We start from the raw sequence: 26,428 nt of genomic DNA, 5'->3' as shown, positions 1-26,428 counted from the left end.
GTTGGTGGAGTCTTTTCTTTCTTGGTAGTGGATTTCTTTGCAACAATTTTATAGCTTTGTAGTGGTTTCATTTAACCTTCTAATATGTCGTAATGAGATATGCTTTTATATTTTGAGATATGTTTTTCTTGAATATTCATTATTTGACAAGATGGTTAGGTTGGAATTGCAAAGTGGCAGGGCATGGTAGACCAATCTTTGGTGTCCGATTTTAGAATCATGATTTACAATTGAAATACTTAGAGACAGAATTTCAAGTAGATTGCTCATAAAAAAAGTTACATTATTATTTCTCATCATTATTATTATATTATGTGCCATGTCTAAGCCGTTGTAATATTTTTATTGAACACCTAATAACACATAGATTGGTAATAATCACCATTACAACTTGTGTAAGTAAGAAAGGTATGTAATTATTTAGCGATACAATTTGTCCATAAGTTTTGAGCCATCAATAATTAATTTGAGCCATCAACAAGACATTTAATTGCACTTTTGAGTAGTCTTGGTAATACATTAATTGTTGGTTAACTTTAGGTTTGCCAAATAGAAGTGACTAATTGTTGAAATTCAATGCCAATTATATGTATGTGATTAACAAAGGACTTTGGCTACATACATGTACACTACTATAAGTGTTTAGTTGTATGTGCAATCACAAAGAATTAAGACATTTAGATGAAATATATCAATAATATGTTTTGGCTTGTCATACTTGGGAGAATGTGCCCTTTAATTGATGCTTACTTGTTTTTTCATTGATGATTAGCATGGCATTATAATTTAGCATTGTTAAACTTGCATGACATTTTCTTGCAGTCTCAATACATATTATGAAGCTACTAATAAAATGTATCACCGGCACTTACATGGCAAATACATTAAACTTTGTCTATGGAGGAATTTCCTATGACTTCACTCATTCTCAAACTATATAGAGACTTGCATTCACTTTTTGATAGTTTTTATTGTTGCTTTAAGAATGGGCATCGTAGTTCCTTAATCTACTTCAAGTTATATTTTCTCTACAAGAGTTTAGGAAATTATCATATTCAAAATTGGAGTGTGTATGTCTAAATCGTACAATGTTATTGGAACTTGTTTTTCTAAGTTCTAACTTCATTTATACAATTGTTCGAGCATTAGAATAAAGTTTCCAAATGGGCAAAATCGATGATTGTTAATAAAGCCCTAGTCCTTTCGATGTATTGTTAATACTTAATAAATCGATGTATTTAAATGCTACAAAAATTTCCCAACAATTGTGCACCTCTAAATATATTAAGAGTGTCATTGATGTATAATAATAAGAAGTATTGAAATAGTATAAAAAAATGGATGGTCTACTTCCAAAATAGAAAAGCCTCTTCTCCATAGTGAACTTCACCTTTTGAGGGAAATCCCAAATTATATAGATTGTATATGCAGCAATTGTGCTTTCAATACGCCTAGATAAATGATACACTATCATTATCTACACTCGAGTAAGTTATCAATGTTACAACTTACATTCATGTTACACATAATATTATTCTCTTTCACACACACACACTCTCTCTCTCTCTCTCTTTGGTAATTAACTTACCCTAGTGGTAAGTCATTTATATTACTAGCACTACATCTTGGGTTCAAAACCTAATTTTCTCACCTCTCTTTTCCTCCATAGATATCTCTTATTTCACTAGATGCCACTCCTCTCTATTCCTCCATAGATATCTCTTATATCACTAGATGCCACTGGAATGTAGGGGTTAAACCTATAGGCTATGACCACCTCGTCTCCATTGGCTCTCTCTCTATCTCTAATGGCTTTTAAAGGGTTGTGACATAGACTTTCCACTCTCTCTCTCTCTCTCTCTCTCTCTCTCTCTCTAATGGCTTTTAAAGGGTCGTGACATAGACTTTACATATGGATAGAAAAATATTTGAATGGTTTCAAAGAGAATATAGCAAATGTTAAAATCCCATGATAATATGCTTTTGATTAACTATACCATTTATTATTATTTTAGTGATCGTTATTTCAACGAGTGAAGGCTCTCATATTGTATGGTTGCACAAGGAACATAAGGGTATGTATCGTCATGGCCCATGGGTATGTTATAAATGGACCATAAATGGTCTTACATGGTCATGGATGAGGCAAGCATGAGTTATGGATAATTTGAGGAGAGACCAAATAAAATTTTAAAAGCTAGACTAATGAAAAAAAAAATTGTCCCAATTTATGAAGCTCATCTATCAATTAAACATTTGCCAAACCCACATCTTTCTTGCTTTGCTTCATGCTCTTATCAAGGCTAGGGGTGAGGTATAAGTTATAACACAAAATAGTGTCCCTATGAAAATAGCTTGTTTACAGATATGGGGCAACACTAAATGATTTGGTTTGCCATAAGAGCAAATCTATAGGGAAAATGGTAAATCATGACTTTGTAATTGGGTTGGGTAAGAGGTTCCCAAAAATATGGACAAAGGGCCTATTGTTTAAGGCATCGATCAAATGTTCTACACATTGGTTGTTGAATTAAATTTACATAGTAAAGATATTTGCCAAGCAAAGCAAATGTTGATATCACATTCTCTCCAATATCATGCCCAAGTATGTAGTATATATTGTATTAGAAGGTGGCCCATAAAGAACACACTTGATGAGTCTCCTTCAACGATCACAAGACACCCTCAAGTACATATTTACAATTGAAGTGAAAGGTGAACGAGATCAAAAAGTTGGAGTGAAAAATCAAAGGAAACCTGAATTAGGAATATAGCAAATAACTTATGGTTTTTAATAGAAAGTAAATAACTTTTGATGCATTCAAATGCCACATCACCCTATGCCAAGTACATGCAAATGTCATGTGGTGCAATATTTGTTTCAAATCATTGTTATTCTAAACCTTAAGCCAATTTATCCGCAATAAACTCATTGCACACTATCAAACTATGTAGATACTCACTCTATTTAGCCACAATGCAATATTCCATATGTAGAATTGAAAACTTGGAGTCACCCATACCCTTTATAGCATATCCCTTTGTTTGTCGTTTGCACCATTGATTCCATATAACTTAGCTCATATTGTCTTTGATGTGAGACGAAAAAGTTAATGGGCCACCTGCAAGGAGTTTCCTTAACTATGAATATTTTTCTCCTAAACAAGTCCAAGAGTCTAAGTATAGTCAATACAATGTCCTACATCGTCAATATAGTCTTATCACAATCACAATGTGCGCTCTTGTTTGTTGCATTATAAGTAATTGTTCTGAACACTAAACGTTAGTACTCAACTCCATACATGATATGTGAAAATGTTTCACTTTTAGTACCATACACGAATGATCAATAAGGATGATAATAAAATGTGTCTACTTATTTACCTCCATCACCACTCAACAATTTATGGAGAATGTTGATCCATGACACCTTGGCCAAATTTTGTGTTAGGTTCAAGACAAATATGATGTTGAATCGCCATTACTCGCCACTTCATGCTCATAAACAATCTCCAAATCATTTCACATCATGCATAAAAATCATTATTACATACTTTTAGAAAACCGAGAGCTTTTATATTTGTTTTGATATTGATAACATGAATTCATATTTGTATAATTGTATATATGATTTATATATATGCCACTGCAATTGAGATACGTTACAAAAGACAATGACTCAACATGGTGCAATATTGGAATGCAAATGGAAGCCTTCAAAAAGGTCATTTCCTCAATGCATACAAATGATTTTCAGTTAAGCATATGCCTTGCAATCGTGCCAATAAACATAGCTTAAGGAAAAAATTGTTTGATAAAGAATGTTGTGGCACTTGAATATAGTCAAAGATAAGGTAAATAACTATAAGATAACCATGGTTGGCTCTCCTATGGCAAACTTGTTTGGATGTATAATGGAAGTTAAGTTAATGCGTAGGCTTAGAAGATGGATAAGAGAGTTTCGAAAACATAAAAACAATATTGTGGTCATCTCGTCACTCTTCGAATGTTAATGGAAGAAAGTCATTTCAAAAGGTAAGGACTTTGTTGTTGCATCATAAAGCTAAAGAAAGCTTTTGGCATGGTGCCTCACGAACATCTCTGGAGACGCATAGAACTCTAGGCACCAAGTGAATATATTCTTGTAATTTCCCGAATCAATGAGAATTTAATATACCATCTATGATTGTGATGAAGTTTCCCTTTTTTTTCGCTAGCACTAATAGTATTAAGCAAGGACAATTATTCTCAACTAATTGTCTTTGCCTATGGCAAATGAGTATCTCTTTCATTCTCTCTAATTTTGCATCTCTTTGTCTCTCTTTTTTAGGGCATTAAACCAAGCCAGGTGAAATGTAAAGTACCCCCTCATGGTCAAAGACCGGGGAAAACCCTTTCGATCTAGTGGATAAACACGAGGCAATATGTATGTCTTTCCATGTTCACATGCATAATGCATTTCCAAAGACACCCATTATTAAGGTTATACTTTGCATACCAACTCCTTGAGGCTCTCATCGTAATCTGTGAAAGAACATCTCATTTAATGCGTAATAATCGCATTACATCAAGGGAGTTCTCTCTTGATAACCCAACAAGGCTAGTCATATAAAGTCGCCAACGCCAAAAGAAGATAATGCATGGAATTTTTTCATATATGACAACACCTGTTTGATCGGATGTACTACCATTTGTATCTTAAAATAAGAAGTGAGATGAAATGTCTCCTTCTTCTTCTTTTATGTAGAGTTTTCAAGCAATATACTAACGTGCATCTTTCTTTAAAAAAAGAAAGAAAGATAATGCATGGAATTATATGAGAGAAGGAAGCTAACTATGTGTAAAGTGTAATTGTAATCTTATCGTGGAGTAGGGGAATATATTTAAATCGAGGTTTGAGTCCCCGTTTGATACTAGCTACCCCTCATAATTGGGCAATCTTCCATGACCATAACTTGACCTTTGGGTAGAGTGGATACTAATGGGTTAACAATATGCAAAGGTGTTTCTATCCTCAAGCATGTCTATTGACTTTCCTTAAAACACTATTAAATGAACTTGTTGTAGCTAAACATAGATGACTAATACGATTTCAATGCAAGGAAAATGTGTTGTTTTTTTTGTTCTGAAGTTGAGTTCCGTAAATAAACATGTTTGGAATTTAAAAAATGGTAATCATAAAACTACATATTGAAAATCAATGACCAAACATACGCAAGGATATGACACTAATGTGCCAGATGCATCTATGTGTAGAAGCCTACTAGCAAAAGTAACAGTGAATATATAACCTTGTCAGTAAATAAATAGCCTCATATGGAAACTAATAAGTGTAGAAAAAACATGCAATTGAAGGGTACATCAATGTTTGGTGGGAAGTTACTCCTAATTTTGGTCGAGAACATAATTATGAGGGCATATTTGTATATGTTGAACAACATTTCAAATTAATTAATAAATGTTTTTTCAACATTCACAAATGTTTATTTTGGATGAAGTTGATTTCACACTTGAATTAAGAGAGAGATAGTTTAATTACCAAACATGGCCCTTGCACATCGAAACATATCAATTGTGTGCTTAATCGAATTATTTATTTGCGGGCTGCCTCACATTTGAAAAGAAAGAAAAATGTAGATAATACTAGACCCTTCTAAGTCCTACAACTCATGTTCATGAATCATGATAGTGCTTAGATGAGATCACATTTAGGTGGGGGAAGAAGAAGATTATTGATTTTTTGTACATCTGAAGTAACTACTTAAAATAGAAAACTAATATGAAATCTACAGAAAAATCGACTCAAGATGAGAGAGCATATACCTTCGAAATATTACGGAGATGAGAGAGTATATGCCTACGAAATATTACGAATGGAAAACATGTTCTTTTGTTCAAAAAGTTATAATTAGTATGTATTCCAAACGATAACCAAAAACTAAGAAGACACCACCTTAACCCATACTCAATAGCCTTGAGTATTGCCCTTGGAAACCCATATGCCTTGACTACTAGCATATAACATGTTAGTAAATAAATCAATGGCAAACATTGATCCTCGTATGGGCAATATGTGCCACAAGGAACCAACAACGTAATGACGCATTTTTTCGTAACTTTAACATACCAAGTTCAAATATTGAGCAATGTGTTTGAATTTGGGTTCATTATGATACAATTGCTTATAAGGCAATGCCTAAGAGAATGGTGATGATGATGTTGCATGCATATACCAATGACCTTAAGGTTTAGGGTTCATGTTTTGAGCAATGTTAGTTCATTTGTTGTAAATTAATTGTGCACAACCCATGGATCGAAATCATATAACTATTAACATTTTAGTGATGCCATGTGGAAAAGAATAGAGATGCAAATTGCATGCATAAAAAAATAGTATTTCCTTGAGCCAATGCTAAGAGGATGCATATTGCAAGTATAAATGCAATAAAGTGTAAGTAATGGTGGTATAGGATGTTAAGATTCAAATAAAAAGCAATGTATTAGCTTAAAAGCACACGATCATTGATGTGATATACGATAAAAGATTTAGCCTAGCTGGCACTCGACCTTAACTCTGACAAAACCATTTCCTAAAAGAAAAAAGGAAGTCACCATTGTATGGACTTACAAAACTAGATCTACCGTGTATGCCATGGGCATGATTCATAGTTGATGATAGAGATCATTCTTTTGAAGAAGAAAGTTGATTAGTATTTGTTGAATTGGATTTGCCCAATATTTCATGGATCATCACATATTATCAAAGGCAACATTATTTTCAAAAATATTTTCTTCGATGATGTGGATTCATTTGATTGGAAATGAGGCATTGCGTGCATAGCATATTCTATGGGACAACTCTTCGCTATTATGAATTCACATATTAGAGAAAACAACGGATGAGCAACAAACTAGTGGTAAAAATTATGAATTACCATATAAGATAAATAGTGGACGCATGATAAAATAGAGATAGTTATGTGTGAGTAGTAAATGATACCATGTATTTCCTTTTATTTTTGTTGGTGTGTCCATTGTCAGATTCCTCGGTCAAGATACGATTGAGAAAAGGTGTGTCCGTTGTTTAAATCCACAATCAAGATCATACCATGCGAATTGAAGAGCATCTTCACCGTCCATAATCACCAACTTTCATAACATGTAGCATTATAGGTAGATAGACATTTGGTTGATGGCACATTTGGTGTCATGGTTAATTACGTGTCTCCCTATAGGTGGGCTTAAATGTCAAAATACGGAAATTGATTTCCAGGGCTCCGTTTATTTTGTCAGAAGTTTCATAGTTTGGAATTTGGATTCCTTTATTGTCGTCCTAATTCACTAAATCTATTGCTAGTAAAAGGACTTGTCAAAATGTCAATATACCTACAAACAAATCTATAATATTTAAATTAACCCAAACATTGCAACAAATTGCGCTACTTTGCCAAATGAGTAGCCCAACATTTCATATGGCATGCAATTTTCCAATGATTCATATATATTGGATTACTTTTGCAACGATCTTCATATCTTGTCGATTTATATCAAGTTAATTTTGCTAATATGGGAGCACATTGTAGGTTTCATCAACCATGCTTATCATTTTTAACCATTTAGATTATGAATGTTAATTGCCCAATCAATGGATTGCAAAGTTCTTCATTCACAAGTGTTGTATCTTCATTGTGGATTCTCTCTGATTCTGGAAACATGCACATTCGCTCAAGCCTCACACAACATTGTTACTTTTATTCCACAAAAGGTACACCAAGGTTACAATGTGAAAAGACCTATTAGTTTGCACCATTTTTTAGACTCGTCTATGTTTTGAAATCTACAACATGAATCTTTGTAAACATAAACGAGGATCGGAGACTTTAAAGTAAAAAAGTTTTACAAGGCCTTGTTAATATATCTATGTTCTACGGTCACTCTTGATGTCTAAAACTACGGGATAATTAAGATGTATGTATGGTCAAATGACTTGATGTGAGTAAAATAATGGTTTTGTTGCATCCCAGTTAATCAGATGCCATCTTTGTGCAATTAAAAATATTATGATCTTGTGCGATATCCATTTGACAAAAAATATATACGTCAGTTGTTGTTGGTTGGCAAACATTCAACAATCTTAAAAAGGAAGCTCATTAGTTTGGTGCATCACGGTGAGTAGGCGGAGGAAGGTATTTAATCACTACCTAAACCACATTGAGGGGGTATTGAATGACAAACAACATGACCAATTGGTAGACTCTAGGGAGGTATCTACTACATTAACCAAAGTCTATGATTGCGTGACCAATTGTCATCATAAATGGTGAGAAATAATAAATACAGGTGCCTTTTTTCCTCAAAGTTCATTACTTTGTATCAACTTATGTATGTACGTTTGTACATACATATATGTGCATGTGATGGATCACATGTCATGCAGTATGTCTGTTGCTAATAGTGTGTGTAAAAAGAGATCCATATTATTATATAAGTGTGGGCATGGTTATGTTCACTTGGATGGAAAGAGATTATAGTATGATTGCCAATGCAATGTATTACCAATTTTGCTCTATCCAAATTTTAAATGTAAATAATATGTAAACACGTCATTGATCTCGTTAATAATACTTAGGTGGGTTGGCAATAAAGAGGCGAGAAATGATCTTAAGGATTAGTACACTAAATGCAATCAGAGTTACACTCTGAGATTCTTTTATAGATTTAATTATAGTTTCTCTTGATTGTGCACTCGTTTGGCATATTTCGAAGTTTAAACATAACTATTTTAAGAGTCTCCAAGTAAAGTTCATGTATCATGCTACTCGATAAGACAAACTGCTCTTCTCGAGGTTACATGTTTGTGTTTATATGCATATTGTAGGAACACATGAATCCCAATGTTCGCAAAATAAACCTTCGAAAAAACTAAGAGAGTGTTGAGCAATGCTCACTACGGGGAGTTTAGTAATCATGACACACCTCATCATTGTTAAGAACAAAGCTCTCGAACGTCACCTTTGAAATTGCTCTTATGGGTAGAGGGAATAATTCTACCATGGAATAGGATGAAGTCAATGTGGGCATGTTCAATATGTTGAACAAATTTAGTTAATGAATATTCATGGTTATATGAATATTTAAGCTTTATTGTCTACAACAACTATTCTATGGGGTTCATTTTAGAGACACCTACAATCTTGTCATTTTGCCCCTCTATATCTCACTTTGTCAACCCTATCTAAAGACTTGCTCACCATGCCTTGGCTAGTCAACTGAATACGAGATAATTCAAATTTCACACAATAAAACTGTGTGTCATGGTATCATGAGAAAAAGAACATCGTCAAGACATATTGAACCCATCGTTCGCGTGTTCACCACACTCACAATGAGAACCTATCCAAGTATAAGGTGATACATAGAATATTTTTATCGAGAATTGAAAAATGTTACGCCCTAGAACATTATTTGTTCTCTCTTCTTCAATGAAGGGCTCTAAAGATGGGGATTTGCACGTGAAGTAGTCATAAAAGGAACACTTGACAAATTGTGTCTGAAGAAGTATCGTTAATTCCAAGTGATAAGGAAACACTCCTCCCTCATATTGGTATGCATGGTGTTGTTCAGGGCTTTGTGAGAGATGGTTAGGTTGTCCAATGTTTGTACACATCATCCACATTCTCCTTTCCATTTGTGAAGAGGCAAGAAGTCAACAGGAGCAAGCAGACACACGTGCATCGTGCTATGGCTTGGGCTTGTAATGAACGCAACCCCCAACACATACAAGAAGTCAATGAGAGCAGGCGACAGAGCGAGCGAGAGAGGGAGGGGCACACCTGCATCATGCCATGGCTTGGGCCAAGGTTGCCCAATGGAGATCGGGAGGTAATGGGTTCAACCCCTACATTCCACGATGGCATCTAGTGAATGAAGAGATATGTTTAAAGTAATAGACAAGTGAGAGAAAATCGAGTTTCGAACCCAAGACATAGTGCTAGTAGTGTAACAACTTACGATAAAGAGAGAGAGAGAGAGAGAGAGAGAGAGAGAGAGAGAGAGAGAGAGGATTGCCCAACGGAGACTAGAAGATCATGGGTTCAACCCTACATTTCATAGTGGCATGAGAGTAGTAAATAAAGAGCATATGTATGGGATAAACCCTACATTCATAGTGGCATGAGAGTAGTAAATAAAGAGCATATGTATGGGATGAATTATGATAGAGAGGTGAGAAGAGTGCGTTTCGAACCCGAAACCTAGGGTTAGGACTCTAATAACTTATGACTAGGGTAAGGTAACTTAATTATGTATAATGATGAAACCACAAGAAGTTAAAGAGGGAAAATTGGGCGGGGAAGAGAGCATATTCTGAGGACATAAACGTAATTCGGTCTCATTCTATTTAATACAAATGTAATTCGGTCTTTATTCTATTTTATTTCTTTAATCAGAATTCCATTTAATTAAAGTCATTAATTGGTTAATTAATTGAGCGAGCGATTTAGAAGAAGGAAAACACACAGACAAGAGAGAGAGAGAGAGAGAGAGAGAGAGAGAGAGAGAGAAGCTTCTGCTCAGAGAAAGGTGTCTGAGAGAAAGCGAGATACACAGACAGACCAGACAGACAGACAGATTGATAGAGAGAGAGAGAGAGAGAGAGAGAGAGAGAGAGAGAGAGAGAGAGAGAGAAATAGAGAGGAATTGTGGAGAGAGAAGCTTGTTCTCTGAGAAAGGTTTCAGAGAGAAGGAGCGAGAACCGTGCAGATAGACGGTTCTGCTCAGATAAAGAAGGTTTTCTGCTGTTGCACAAGCATCCTTTTTTTCCCCATCTCCATCTCATTCTCTGCCTTCCGTCTCCATTTGTTAGTATATTACCTTGTGAAGAACCTCCTCGATCTGTTTTCTCTCTCTCTCTCTCTCTCTCTCTCTCACTGTTCATTTTTCTTCCTTTCTTAGCAATATATATATATATATATATATGCGCATATCCTTTCCATTCTCAGGCGCGGAACAATCTCGTCTGTCTCTCCTCCCGTTTCGTCTTAGATTCGTTTCAGATGCCGAGAATCTCATCCGTTTCTTCCCCCGTTTCGTTTTAGGCCAGACGACCATCGGATCTCTGTGCAGCTCCATCATTTGTCAGCAGATCGCCAGTTTCTTTCCGTTTCTTGCGTCCTGCTGTTTGTGGAAGCGGATCTTAATATGTGCGAAAATGGATGGAGAGAGATATGCTTTGCACACACTAATCCATCTTATCTGAATCTCCATTGATTTCTCCTCGAAAATCCCGAGGGTCCGTTTCTGCCTATGCTGTTTCCCGTTTCTTCAAACTCTTGGAAAGAGATACAGCTTACACAGATTGACCTATACTATATAGCCAGCTCAATCTTATCTAAGCAGATATTTATGGTCGGAACTTGGGAATAATCCATGAAAGAGATACTTTGCATGGATGAGGCCATCTTCTTCATCATATTTTGAAGTCTCATTTCTAGTCAATTTTGCTTTGAATATTTCCTCAAATTTGTGAATCTATGGAAAGAGACACATTGCATGGATTAAACCAAAGAACTGTTATTATACTAACAACGTCGTCACTTTATCTTCAATCGGGTGATCGAAAACACAAAAGCTTCATTCTGTTGCCATGTGCTCCATAGTTTTTCATGTAGTTCAGTTTATAGGTTTACCGGTGTCGGAAGAGAGTTACAATGTGCTTTGCTTGGTGGATGAAAGAGTCTGAGATTTCTCCAATGGAGTTTCTCACCGAGCTCGTAGATGTTCTTTCTGTGGATAATGCAGACATAACCAAAGAGAGAATAGTGTGGATGCTGGAGCAAAGCTCTTTCAATAGTCATGATCCTCAACATGTGGAATTTACTACCTCTCAACTCCAAGGAATTATGGCCATAGCCAGGCTGCTTTCCAAACGCAAAAATTTCAAGAATACTAGTGATTTATTAGACACATTGCTCAAATTTCTCGAGTCCCTTCCATTGAGTTGTAACCAAGAATCATTTCCAAAATGGTTCACCTTCGAGGCAGCTAGTTTGTTCTTTGCAGAATTCAACTCCTATTTAGTGAATATTGTTAAATCTGGACAATCAGATAGTGTGGCAATCAGCTCAGTGATTTCCACAGTGATTGAGAAAACCATCACAAACTATGGTGCTAGTAGTAATCAAGCCTTGCCTTCACAAATCAGGGCATATTTGATTACATTGTCTAACAATTGTCCAACTTTGGATGCTTCCAAAGTCGACCAACTTAGTTCCTGCCTAGTTCGGGAATGGATTCTTCCACTTCATGAATTATCAGACGAGGATTGTCAGGAGAATATCGACTTTTCTGAGAGAAGCCCATCAAAAGACTACCTTCAGAGTCCTGGTAGAGAAAGCCTAGATCCCATAGGAAAGTCATATAATCTCATGTTAAAAGATGGACGTCCATCAGAAATGCTCAATAACGGCTCTCCATTGAAAACTGAAGGAGAAGGGCAAAGTTTTTCATCAGTTGTATCAATCAATGGGAACATGACAGGGAAAGGCAGCTTTGGTAACTTGGCGCTATCTCAGGGATTGAATAATGGTGCATTAAAATTACAGTACATTGTTGCATTGCTAGCGGAGGATAGTCACGATCTAGAGAAACAAAGGATCGGTTTCAGTCTCTTGGTTAATGTATTAGATATGGTAGGATTGAATCAGACAAGAGCGAAACACATTGTTTTCCCACAATTGATGGCATCTGCAGGTCAACACTTGAAAGTTATTCCATCGATTCTCAAGGTTTGGTTATTGTGGCTTCTCTCACAGATAAAGCAAACCTATGAAATACCCTTATATTTTTGTTATCCCCAAATAACTCTGCTCAACCTCCTTTTGAGCACTTATATGTGATACATGGTAATTCATCCCCTTTTTTTATCTCTCTTTATATCTCTCTCGAGGTTGATCAGGGGCATTTGGGCGAGCAACAAAAATTTATCATCGTTTGGTTAAATAAAAAAAGTCATTGCATTTTGCAGTTTTCCCTTTGTTCATATGCATATAATAAAACCATAACTTGCATTCCCACATGATTTTGTTAATGTAGTTAAGAAAACGAGATTGGCCTGCAGAGGAGAGTGTCTTGAAACCAAAGATCCATGCAAAGCTTCAAATCGGCAAAGCAGCTTCTTCAGTTTATACTAAAAGTTTATTGTCCTTGAAACTTGAAGGACGTGTTGGGAAACATGCTCTTAGAGAGACATTGGCCATCCTAATTGATATTTCAGATGCTTGCACAGTTTCACCGTGGCGCAGATTGAGATCATGTGAGGACTTATTTGCTTGTACACTAAGAAATTTGCTAGATGTAATATCATTATGTGGAAGTCAGGATTTGAAAGGAATATTGATTCGTTTGAAGTCATTGGTATTAGCGACATGTGCTCAGGTAATTGAAGCTAAACTGTATTTCGAAAATCTAAGAGAATTTGAAATGTTTTTTTTTTCTTGTATTTAAACTAAAATATATAATTTATACTACAGGCAGATCCATGGAGCAGTAACCAGGGTCCAATGTTTGAAAGTATTGTAAAAACAACTTGTAACATAATTCAATCCATCTGGAATACGGATCGTGCTGCTGTCGAGTCTTTTCTCTTGTCTTTGGCAGCGAATGTCCGAGATTGCAGTGAAAAGGTATAAGCCTTTGAAATAATCAAGTTTCAAACTGTCAAACTAGGGACCACTTAAAAGAGTTTATTTTCATTCAAGCTGAGTTTAATTGCATCTGCTTATTATTTTAATGTACGATAACAGAGGTTTAACTTCCTATCATCATTCAAGAGGGTATATGCATATCCAAATGTTGCTTGTTAGATAGCTTCGTCTACAATTGATGCACTTTAGCTTATGATAAGATGGTATCCCCCTGAGGTGCTTTGCTCTTTCTTCCCCCTTTAAAGCTACAATATTTAAACTTGGAAAACCACTTTTCCGTACTTGAAAAAGGGAAGAAATCATCTAAAGATTATTTTAAGTTGTTGCTGGAATCTGACAGTCTTACTGATAATATGGATATAATAAAGAGAGTTATGAACCTTTATAGTTGAGTTTACTTCGCAATCTTTTCATCACCCGCTCTCTTTCTCTCTCCCTCCCTCTCTACAACTTGATAACTCTCCTTTTATCACAAGCCAATTACTCACATGCTGCATCCTTGTTATCATCTAAATTTGATCTTTTGGAGATTATAATGAACAATAGTATCATCTAAATTGTTCCTCTTGATTGCCTTGCCCGTTCATCAGATTTTGTAGTTTCCAAGAATCTGTGCGAACATAATCAATGCTATCTCCAATCCTGTTTGGGTTTTGATCAGATTCTGACTACTAATGAACAATTTTGGAAATTGCTTCACTATTGATTTGGCTGCGAACAGTAGTAATGAGGTTTAGAGTGGGACAATGATGAATATGATATAGTCATGATTCACAATGAGGAAGGACAAACCAGATACCTTGAAAATAATGTTTGAATATATATTTTCAAATGCATAATTTAGTACTAGTCTCCAGCCTTGTCTGTTGCTGAATTTTGATCAACAGATTTCTCTTTTTTCGACATAAGAGTTTATATTTAAGTTTACCAAAAGAACTTTTTGGCCTGATTTAGATTTTTGTATGATGATATATGTGCATTCAGTCCTTGTTTTGCAAATTCCTGAACTATCTATTTTTCTTGTTCGTAGGAGGATAAAGGAAAACAGGTTATTGCAACAATGCATCTCAACGTAATCCAGTTCCTTGCTGACATAGTACTTCTTGTGCATAAACCTGAAATTGCAGAGATGATATGCCCTCTTTTTGTCGAGAGTTTAGAAGAAGGAGATGCTTCTATGCCTAGTCGTCTCAGGCTACAGGCATGAAAAGTTTACTTGAAGAGTGTAGATTATAACACTTAAAACTATGCATAACTAATGTACTGCTTACAGATTCTAGATTCTGTTGCTCGTATAGCAACTTTAGGATTCGAGAAATCATACAGAGAGGCAGTTATTCTACTCACAAGAAGTTACATGGATAAACTCTCTACAGTTGGGTCTACACAGAGCAGAACATTGGCACCAGAGGCCACGACAGAAAGAGTTGAGGTAGAGTATTGAAGTTCCATGGGCATTTTCAACTATCATTGGTAGATGAAAATTGTAGTTTGATTCCTCATGTGATTGCAGACCTTGCCTAATGCATTTCTTACAATTGCATCGGGTCTTTCCCAAGCGAAATTAAGGGCAGATTATCGGCATCGGTTATTGCAGCTCTGTTCTGATGTAGGTCTAGCTGCAGAGGCAAAGAGTGGAAAGTAAGACTTTATTTATGATTGTAATACGTCTAGCAGTTTGGCTTGTCCCTCTTCCTATAACAGTCTTCCCAGTGTTTCCTGTGCTTGTCTAGGCTATTTTCAGGAAAGACTATGAATTACCCTCAGTTTTTTTCCCCACATGATTTTGGTTAACTACTGATAGATCAATTATATTGTCTGTTCATCCACTTTTTCCGTAGCTGTTTTAATTAATTAAGGTCAATTCATCCCATTTTTCTGTCTTTTCGGAACTCACCAAGGGCATTTGGAGAAGTAAGGAAAACTCAAAGGGCATTCAGGGGAATAAAGAATAGCTCAGTTGTGTATTGGACTTTTCCCTATCTTATCTTCACATGTTCATCATTTGATGATTTGTTTGGTTGTTATTTTGTAGGAGTGGTGCTGATTTATTAGGTCCTCTATTGCCATCAGTTGCTGAGATTTGCTCAGACTTAGATATTCTAGGTGTTGTAGAACCGATGCTATTGAAACTATTTAGAAATTTGTGGTTTTACATTGTTCTCTTTGGCTTGGCACCTCCTATTCAAAAGGTGCAACTAGTCTCAAAGAATGTTTCTTCAAGTGCTCCAAGCCTAGGGAGCATGAGTGCAGTTGCATTGCAAGCAGTTGCAGGACCGTACCTGTGGAATACCCAATGGTCTGCTGCTGTAATTCGTATCACGCAAGGAACACCTCCGCTTGTAAGTTACCATAAAAACCTAAATTAGATAAATTAACTCATTCTTTTCCTTCCATATATTTTTGACTGCAATTTACTCATTTGTAGGTAGGAAGTTCAGTAAAATGGGTGGAAGATGAACTAGAATTAAATGAACTTCATAATCCTGGGAGTCGAAGGAGTAATAACAATGAGAAGGCAGCTTCAGCTCAGAGAGCTGCCCTATGTGCAGCCTTAAAAGATCGCGTCGAGATGACTAGCATTAGTGGGATGTCAGGTAAATTTCTTTTGTTGTGCTACGTCACTGTTTATTTGTTTCTTTTTTATAACCTGTTCCTGGATGAAGGAACAGTTAATCTGTAACTGCTATTTTTTCATTCTCTTCTCCGATGAGGAATTCTATTCTGGATATTAAATCTTGTCCCAATATCTTGTCTTTTTTGATGTCATATATTAATGTAACCTTAAATATGGTTCTGGAAATTTCTAGTCATTAAACAATGAGTCATGAACAATAGTATCTAGCTTACAAAATATCAATTCTTTGACAGGTGTGAAAGCCACTTACTTCCTCGCTGTTGCATTTTTGGAAATATTAAGACTGAATCACAATGGCGGAGTTTTAAAACACGGCACTAAGGTGGAGAAATTGGAAAGTGCGCTTACCTGTGTCTTTGAATATTTGGAGAAGCCAAATTTGGCACCCTCTATATATCAATGTCTTGTAGCAATTGTGCATAGAGCTTTTGATGCTTCAATGGCTTGGCTGGTAGGTAACAAAGAATCCATTTATTTTGTATTATCAAGTATCTATACTTGTTTTGTGCCTTCATGAATGAGGGCATTACTGAATTTTATTTCTAAGAACTGAAGTTTTTTTGATTGTTAAAGGATGAGAAACAGCATGCCTATGGAATGGAAGCAGAAAAAAGGCAAATGGTTATTGTTACTCATGCATGCTTTCTCATATCTAAAATGACACACAGGAATGAGAGTGTGTGTGATTTAGCATGTGGACTTCTGGACAAGGTCAAGCTCAAATATTCACAGGTAACATAATGCATTCATGTAATTATTTCTCCTTTGTAGCTTGTTTAATATGTTTAAGTATCTACATGTAGGTACTGTGGAATTCATCATGCTTGGATACGCTTCTGCATCTGGTACAAACACATTCCTCACCCGCATTGGACCCTGCAAGGATGGTTTCTATGCAGAACCTCATTAAAAAACAAATTAGAAGTTGGATTATGAGGTCTCTTTCATTGGCTCCGTGCACAACACAAGGTCTTTTGCAGGTATTGCATTTGACGACATAGATATGTTATACCTGAGTTTATCTTAATTCAAGTATGCCAGCATTGACATCCTCGACATTGTTTTTTAGGAACGGATCCGGGCTTTGAATACTTGGTCTAATGGATCTTATACAAGTGATCTTCTTCCATTGCTATCAGATATTAAACTGGACCCAAACAAGACTGACAGATCAGGTAGCATTATGATTCCTGCAACTTTTGCAGCATCTATAGCTGCTGCAGGGGCTCGTGGGTGGATGGCGGATACGGGCACTTTAGAAGTGCTTTCAAATGGCATTGTGAGTGCGAATGTGAAGTCCAGCTACATTCATATTAATATAGGTGGTTTGACTTTCGGGTTACAAGATGGTACAGCTGGAATGCTCTTTGGGGCATCCAAAATGGATGGCATCATTGGAAAAACATCTGAAACAGCTATCTCTATGAAGCATATACTCAAAGAGAGACTGATTGCACACTTTTTACAACTTCTCCAACAGTTCATCTCAAAGGTGGAACAAGGAACAACTATAGAAACTGAAGCTTTTCGCGAAACATGCCTGCGATCAACAGCTTTTATTGTGTCAGAGTTGGTAAACTTTCTTTTATTCATCTAGTCATGGTTCTTTTTAAATCATATGAAAAATATTATGTGTGATTAGTACCTTTATTAGATGTTTCTCCTAAATTGAAGGCATTCTCTTACAACATGACATTGACTTATTATCTATGAATCTCATATATGCACTTTGATAACTGGATAATATGTTGCATCATTAGATAATCTCTGAATATTGCATAATTCGTACCTCTATTATATGTTTCTGGTCAAAGAAAGCCATTCTGCTTACAACATTACAAACCAATTTCCTTTTACTAATTTCATCTAGTCTCTTGGTTTTCAACATAGTTGAGAGTCCTTTGATGTTTCATATTCCAACTAAGATGTTCATTGTTTGGCAAAATTTCAATGCCTTTCCCTTCCATGATAATCATAGTTTCTCTTTTTTGATGTTGTCGGACCTCTGATCCTTCATCCAACAATTCTATGTGCAGACGATAATGCCCAAAATCCTTCCCAATCCATTTAACTGCTTGCTTCTGCCTAGATTGCCGCTTTTCCCAACTTACTTACATTTTCTGAATCTCTTGTTGCATTTTGAGCTGTTTCATGTAAGGTATTGAAATATTTCTTGTTACTTCAAGAGTGAACTCAAGGCACTGTTATAGTTAATTTGGATGACTGCCTTGTTCTGTGCTTTTTCTTGGTGTTTTGACTTGCTTATTTCTACCATCTTACAATTATTCATTGTTGTTTATGGATGGCTTCTCTGTTTTGCGATTGCTCTGGAGGTTTTTCTCTCTTGAATGGGGAGGCTATGCTTCTGAAAAACATCATGCAACATTTAAACTCAATGAGACATTAACTTTGTTTAGCACAGGTTTTAGCATGCCATCTGTCCTAATGGGATCTGACATCGTAAAAAAAGTAATTGACCACAAACAGTTGTTCTTTGTTCTATGGATTAACCATTGGTCATTGCAGGCTTGAAATGTCTAATTGAACTATTTTTTCTGACATCTTATGCATGCATTGATTTCTTTGCAACATTTTTCTATTTTGTTTCTAGATATGTCTGGATTTTGAAGTCCTAACAGTTGTGTGTATTATGGTTAGGAACTTTCAAAAAATGTAGAGATGGAGAATTTTCCAAAGTTGCTTCGCCTTCTGTGTTGGTGTCCAGTTTATATTTGTTCCCCTGATTCAATGAGTACCGGCGTGTTTATCTGGACATGGCTTGTATCTGCAGCACCTCATCTGATGTCTGTTCTTCTAGCAGAACTTGTGGATGCCTGGTTATGGACCATTGAAACAGGCCTTGGATTATTTGCTTCAGGGCCTGCATATTCAGGTCCACGTGGCAGGCTGAGGCCACATCTAACTCCTGGAGAACCTGTAGTAGCTGGGAACAAGCATCCTGTTGAAGGAATCATTGCTCATCGTTTATGGTTGGGATTCCTTTTTGATCAATTTGAGGTGAGCTACTATGGAGAATCATCTTTATTGAATGTATTAATAGATATTGCATTGTGAATAGTCTGATGTGATTGTGAACATTTTTAATTGAATATTGACATGGTGATTCTTTATTGTAATACCATTCTCCTTGTAGCACACATAATATAGTATTGTTTATCATTCCTGTATCTAAATGCATTTCTAGATGAGCATGTGAGCCTATATGAGATTCCTGACTACTGTTTCCTTTTAACATATCAACTTTATTATGAAATACAATGAAGGGTGGAACTGACTATTGTTTTTCAAAACATATATAGGTCGTTAGACATACGAGTACAGATCAGCTGTCCCTGATTGGTCGTTTGCTTCAAGGATCATTGAGGAGTCCTAAACAATTTTCAGCTCATCCAGCTGCAACTGGAACGTTTTTCTCTTTGATGCTCCTTGGTTTAAAGTTTTGCTCAAGTCAGACACAAACTCATTCTTCTTCTGCTGTCAGCATTTCCCTGCTTGAAGACCGCATTCATAGGTAATATCACTCTCATTTACACATTCTGCTGTGAGATTGAAGTATGGTTTAAACAATTAATCTCTAAATTTAATTAACCAGTTGACTATTTGGCAACAATTCCTCGATTTCCTGTAATAAATTTTCGCAACCCACATATTGCTGTGGAAATATGCTGCTGCTAATTGTTTCTAGAGAGAACTTTATCGGATGCTAGTTCTGTGAAGTTTATCTATATAACGTTTATAGACAGCTTACGTAATTGATCTCTGCTGCAGATGTGCATTGTCATGGTTTTCAAGTGAACCAGAATGGTATGACTGCAATGTCGAAGGGTTTTCGCAGGAAGAAGCTCAAGCGATTACTGTTTTTGCCCAGCACTTGAGTTCGGATAATCCTGCTAGTGTGATTGTTGGAGATCGATTCAGTAAATCATCTATTCAAGAAGGTGAAAGTCCATCAATCATTAATTTATGCTCACAGGTAAGCTTGGGTGCTGTTTCAAGTGGAAAGAAAATATATTGCACTTTGTAAATTTTAGATTTCTGCAATCAACACTAAAGTTATCTATTGTGAATTGCAGCTAGATAATTCACATCCGGTTTGGGGTATTGGAGATAGTCGCGGATCTGCAAGGGAGAAACGAAAGCAGCTTTTGCTTATGCTCTGTCATCATGAAGTGGAAAGGCTAGATACCTGGGCAAATCCTTTAAGGCGAGCGAATCATAGTTTTCGAGAATTAATGTGATAGGACAGCTTATTTTCAGCTGGCTGATGTGATGGTGTGATGTCTGCAGAGAGAGTTTCCCATCTAAACTGCGTGGTATTAACTCAGATCGGTGGGTAGAGTATGTGAAAACAGCTTGGTCACTGGACCCACGCATCGCACTTGCTCTGCCATCAAGATTTCCTGGAATAGGGTCATTGAGATCTGAAATCATGTCCCTTGTACAGGTGATTCTATAAAACTAAGGCTCAATCAACATGGAGATCAATCATTGATAAATAATGATATAGAAAAGATTATCCTCTTCTCTTTTCAATTTTCAGGCACACCTGGAGGACATGTATGATATTCCAGAAGCTCTGTCTTACGTTATAACTCCGAAAGCAGCACAGGAGAACTCACCCATCCTACAACTATTGCCCCATTGGGCTCCATGTTCTATAACCAGGGCACTTGAGTTCTTAAGTCCTATGTATAAAGGACATCCTCGGATCATGGCATATGTACTTCGTGTACTGGAGTCATACCCTCCTGAGCGTGTAACTTTTTTCATGCCTCAATTAGTGCAGATTCTTCGCTATGATGATGGTGTAAGACCTCTTCTAGTAAAAGTAATATGATGGTAATCCTTTTTGGTCTGTAGTCTCATGCTGCTATTATGTATTGCAGCATCTGGTTGAACGCTATTTGATAACTTCTGCTCAAAGAAGTTCTCTCTTTGCTCATTTATTGATATGGCAGCTCCAGGTGTGCAATGCTAAGAAAACTCACATATTTAGTTTGGTTATTCACTGATTAATTGTTTAGTGCAGTTACATATTGAAAGTTCTATTATTGTAGGGGGAGGAGCCTCCATCAACAGAGGAGCTCAGCAAAGAACAACTTCAGGTACAGATCTAATTCTGATTTGGTTCAACAAGTGTCAAATACTTAATGTACTCGATTAACAGTTATTCATTTGAACCCCAATATAACAGAAATCGACAGTAGGCCATGGGCATGTATATTTTGCTTCATTGCATGGAACATGTGCATTTGTTTATTGTGTGCTCGCTTTTAAGCCCTCATTTCACCTTTCATGAAGATCTTTCTCAAAAGATCGTTTCAGATCTGGCTATTATAGTTCATCTCATCATACCTTATTTTGGCATACCCAGGAAGAGAAAGCATTCCATGAGATAGTGATGAAAGTAAAGGATCGGATTATCAAAAGTTTCAGCAGCGAGGCCTTGGATCTTTTTGAGAGAGAGTTCCGTTTTTTTGATAAGGTCACTGATATATCTGGCGCACTTTATCCCCTACCAAAGGAGAAGCGTAGGGCAGGAATTAGAAGGTATGATCTGTTTAATCTTACTCAATTTGTTTTATGATCAGAAAAATTAATTAGATTGTTATAATTGCCTACAGAGAGCTAGAGAAAATCAAAGTTGAGGGTCTAGATTTGTACTTACCCACAGCTCCAACAAAGCTGGTTAGGGGAATACAACTGGACAGTGGAATACCTCTACAGTCTGCTGCCAAGGTTCCTATAATGGTTACATTTGATGTTGTAGACAAGACTGAACCAAGTGCATTAATGTCGCAAGCATGTATCTTCAAGGTTTGCCTTCTTACTTAATCTTTGCTATTGTGTAAAATGTACATGTACTTATTATTCTGAAATTATCGCAGGTTGGTGATGATTGCAGGCAGGATGTTCTCGCCCTGCAGGTTATAGCTTTGTTGAGAGATATTTTTGAAGCTGTGGGCCTAAATTTATATTTATTTCCTTATGGAGTACTTCCAACCGGTTGTGGAAAAGGAATAATTGAGGTGAAGTGTTGTATACTTGTGGCGTTTTGCTGTCTGTCATAGCTGTCTGTCATGCATTTAAGAACTACAGACTGGGTTCTATTGTAAATCACCTATGTGAATATCTAGTATCTTTGATAATGGAAGTGAAACAATTACTTGATAGCAATGTCCTGATTGTCAACATCAGAAAAGTTTGCAAGTATTAGTAATGCACGGTAGTGCAATCACCCAATATTGTGCATATAAATTGCATATGCATTGAGTTCGATAGAAATTGGTAGGTAAAATTGTGGCTTGTGTATACTTTAGGTTGTGCCAAACACTCGAAGCAGAAATCAAATGGCTGAAACCACTGATGGGGGACTGTACGAAATTTTTCAACAAGATTTTGGTCCTGTTGGTTCTTCACAGTTTGAAGCGGCCAGGGACAAATTTATTGTCAGTAGTGCAGGTTATGCAGTGGCAAGTTTGTTGCTTCAGCCAAAAGATAGACATAATGGAAATTTACTCTTTGACAAGTAAGGGTCTCTTGGTTTGAATGTAATGCAAATCTGACCAGCTTTCTAGGGCAAAATCATGCAAAATACCTCTTGGGATTTAGTGCTGTACTCACATGTTGAAAATTACCAGAATACCCCTTTTCTGGTAAACTTTTTTTCAACTCTTCAGGGGTATTTTGGTAATTCTAGAAATACGTAATGAGTGGTATTTTTGTGCTTATTCCTTCCTAATCATGCAAAAGTAATTTGTGTTAGAACAAATATTTGTGTGAAACAGTGAAGGCAGGCTTGTACATATTGATTTTGGTTTCATTTTGGAAACCTCTCCTGGTGGAAACATGAGGTTTGAGAGTGCACAATTTAAGCTCAGTCATGAGATGACTCAACTGTTGGATCCTTCAGGAGCAATGAAAAGTGAGACATGGAATCGCTTTGTCAGGTGTGCACTTTATTTATTTGCAGAATGTTTTGAAGTTACCATATCTCTTTTGTCCTTTTATGGCAAAGGGAAATTGATTATGCAAAGGATATGCAAAGGAAAATTGATTATATCTCTAAAAACTAACTAATGATTCTGCCATATGAAAGGGAAGAATTTTTATTGCTAGCTAGCACATTCAGATAATGTAATCGATGCATTATCTGTCCCTGATAGTTACTGAAATTATATGTTGCTTTGCAGCTTATGTGTAAAAGGTTACCTAGCTGCTAGACAACACATGGATAGCATTATTATTACTGTGATGTTAATGGTAGATAGTGGGCTTCCTTGCTTCAGCCGAGGAGATCCAATCGGAAACCTGAGGAAAAGGTTCCACCCGGAGATGAGTGAGAGAGAAGCAGCTAATTTCATGATCAAAACATGTCAGGATGCTTATAACAAGTGGACTACAGCAGGATATGATCTGATTCAGTATCTACAACAGGGTATTGAGAAATAGATCGAAATCTTAGTTTTTCAGTACAAGCATTATGTGACTCAACAGTAATGGGGAAGGCAAAAAGGCATTATAGAATGGGGTGGGAGAGATTTGCGATCGATAGTGTGTATCAGTTTTGTAACATCAGTGTAGAAATTCAACCAATTTTCTTTTTTTTTTGATGATGCCAAGATCCAGTGTGAGAATGGAGAAGATTTGGTCATCATAGCAGTGGTGCAAATTATTATTTTGTATGGGAATGAACTGGATATATAATATATATATATATATAACACTGCAGAAATTGTAAATCTGCCCTTTGTATTGTAATTGGAAACACAATGTAAAAAAGGCCTTCCCATTTGGAAGCTCATGGAAGAAAATCTAACAATGTTAATGTTTGGATCCTATTACTCTCTCTCTCTCTCTCTCTCTCTCTCTCGTAGATGAGCTGCAAAGGCCTCCGATTTTATGCCAAAAAGTAACGTAAATTATATACTAAAAATATAGATGTGCATAAATAAAAGTGAGCATGAATTTTAATGTACATACCTGTTGTAGGCATTGCACATTTAAAGACACTTCACAAAAATTTACCCTTGTTACTTGTCCATCAACCATGGTCTCTCAACGCTTTTGAGATTTTGAAATATTCTTGATAGTAGTAAAAAAAGCGAGTCTGTTTCTTGTATTGTTCTTTTTTGTTTCAATACATATTTAGTCAATGTGAACATTGTCTCCTCTCCTATATCAAATACAACCTCCAATCATTCAAGGATAATATAACACAGGAGTGGGGGATGCATCATATTTAGGCTATCTTGAGATATAATATTACTTGGGGGAAGGGGAAATATGATGGGGACAATCTGTTGTGTTGTTTATTGTAAGGCACAATTGTTAGATCACAAATACAAGTTCATGATCTCTGGTTATAAAATAGGTGTACGTTAATGAACCACCTCCACATCTATGCAGGGACCACCTTAACATATGTATTTTTGATTGGGGAACTCTTGCTTTGACATAATGTAAGCTAAATGTACCTATCACATTTGTTGTTGATGATGATAAGGAAAGTTTTGGAGAAACTTCCCTTGGTCATGGTAGGAGCTCACAATCAAGACAAGCTCTTCAAGTGTTGGAGTGAGACATATGTGACTTTCCATACATTTGGTTCAATAATTAAGACATTAAGAGAGTATCATTTGCATGTGTCCTTTGATCATTATTACATACGTATGATGGAAGGTAATATGGAGGATAGATTGGTTCATCGTTGCCTAACAATATGAAAACTTTTAGTTTTGGGGTAGCTGCTATATGATAATCCCATCTACAATATTTGAGGATGTTGATTGAGACTTGTTCATCACATAAGATCAATATGTCCCTCTTCATTATGACGTCACACTTATGTCTTTTGGCGAGCTTATGTATACGTAGATCAAGTGACATCAATTACTATTATACATAAAAAACATGACAACATATGATCTTCTTGCAAATGTCGCCTCCCTAATGAACATGAATTGCTCACTGAAGGGGGAACTTTACTCGCAAAGAAATATTTTTGGCATCATAAATAATAATTGAAGGCGACATTTTTTGTCATCAGAACCCTAACTCTTATAAATCACACTAAAAGTTAACCTCATTGTTACATACTCCCTTGTCACAATAATCATCAAGATAAAATACTTCACCATCATTAAAACCTAAACCTTGTGTACCCTATTTATCATTATCGCAACCCTTATTATCATTAATAGGAATTGACAATTGTTCGATTTTGGCTTAATTGGTGAAGCCTTGTCCAAACCAAACCGGTTAAGCCGAAATCGGTTTGGACACAGATACATATTTTTTTTCTTTCCTCTTTTTCTCCTCCCCCTTTACATAAGATGAGAGACCCTTTATATAGGGCCTCACATGCATCAAGGGCTAAGAGCATGTCACTACTTAGTGTTCATGCTTAGCTTACATACAATGATCATATTCACTACATCCTTAAGAATATTGATTTAATATACAATATTTATCATAGTGATATTTATATTCCTTTGAGAAAGAAGGATGTTGAGTTCGAAACTTACTTTTGCTTTTTACATGAACGTAAAATTTTAAAATAGATGGTTTACTTGCTTTGGAAGTAGCTTCCCATTTGTGAGCCATTGGCAACATGACACCGTATGTAAAATAGGAAAATAGTGAACAACCGAGTTTATTAACATCTTAGTGAAGCGTTCACTTTATAACCTTCAAATGTCACTGGCTATGTCTCGATGGACCCTATCCGCAAGAAGTACGTCTCAAGAATTCAGTGTGTCTTGACCAGTGATCTTGATGAGGAGTGCTCACTCTCTTTCTCTCAATTTGATTGGTTCTTGACTTTAGCTGGCATAGTTTATGGTTGAGACAAGGGCGATCAAAGTTCGAGCCCCCAACTTTCGTTCTTGATAAATGAAAACATCCTTGGCAAAATCTTCCACATTAGTTTGTCTTTCATAAATCCAAGATTTTAATTTCTGACAATGAATTACGAATGCCCCCAATTGTGCATATTGATCACTACTCTAGTCTCGAAGACCAACACAATAGGGCCAAGAGTCGTATCATGTTATTCCATGCTAAT

At 36.2% G+C, this 26,428-nt stretch overlaps 1 protein-coding gene across 1 annotated transcript; it reads left to right on the top strand.

The window, feature by feature from the left end:
- The first annotated feature begins 10,905 nt into the window (after positions 1-10,905).
- Positions 10,906-24,201, top strand: LOC147859496 (phosphatidylinositol 4-kinase alpha 1-like). The gene is made up of 26 exons (XM_087325478.1): positions 10,906-12,785; positions 13,093-13,434; positions 13,530-13,682; positions 14,734-14,904; positions 14,977-15,135; positions 15,217-15,344; positions 15,739-16,045; positions 16,132-16,300; positions 16,575-16,792; positions 16,915-17,073; positions 17,145-17,321; positions 17,411-17,914; positions 19,000-19,359; positions 19,662-19,873; positions 20,131-20,335; positions 20,436-20,566; positions 20,650-20,806; positions 20,903-21,169; positions 21,249-21,326; positions 21,420-21,467; positions 21,737-21,912; positions 21,987-22,179; positions 22,251-22,391; positions 22,683-22,891; positions 23,151-23,312; positions 23,556-24,201. Exons 1-26 carry the CDS (start codon positions 11,709-11,711, stop codon positions 23,812-23,814), a joined length of 6,162 nt encoding a protein of 2,053 aa, XP_087181604.1. The 5' UTR covers positions 10,906-11,708; the 3' UTR covers positions 23,815-24,201.
- The last annotated feature ends 2,227 nt before the right edge of the window (positions 24,202-26,428 follow it).

This window comes from Azolla caroliniana, unplaced genomic scaffold (assembly GCF_043228905.1).
Source record: "Azolla caroliniana isolate FFs.n. ecotype wild unplaced genomic scaffold, voAzoCaro1.0.p SCAF_10, whole genome shotgun sequence".
NCBI classification, from domain to species: Eukaryota; Viridiplantae; Streptophyta; class Polypodiopsida; order Salviniales; family Salviniaceae; genus Azolla; species Azolla caroliniana.
Note: the sequence above shows the minus strand (reverse complement) of the source record. Positions and strands in the feature narration are given on the sequence as shown.

Coding starts and splice junctions, on each gene's coding strand:
- LOC147859496 (XM_087325478.1), top strand. CDS start 11,709: ATGTGCTTTGCTTGGTGGATGAAAGAGTCTGAGATTTCTCCAATGGAG. Junction 19,874..20,130: donor CTTGAAGACCGCATTCATAG/GTAATATCACTC, acceptor TCTCTGCTGCAG/ATGTGCATTGTCATGGTTTT. Junction 20,807..20,902: donor AAATCATGTCCCTTGTACAG/GTGATTCTATAA, acceptor TTCAATTTTCAG/GCACACCTGGAGGACATGTA.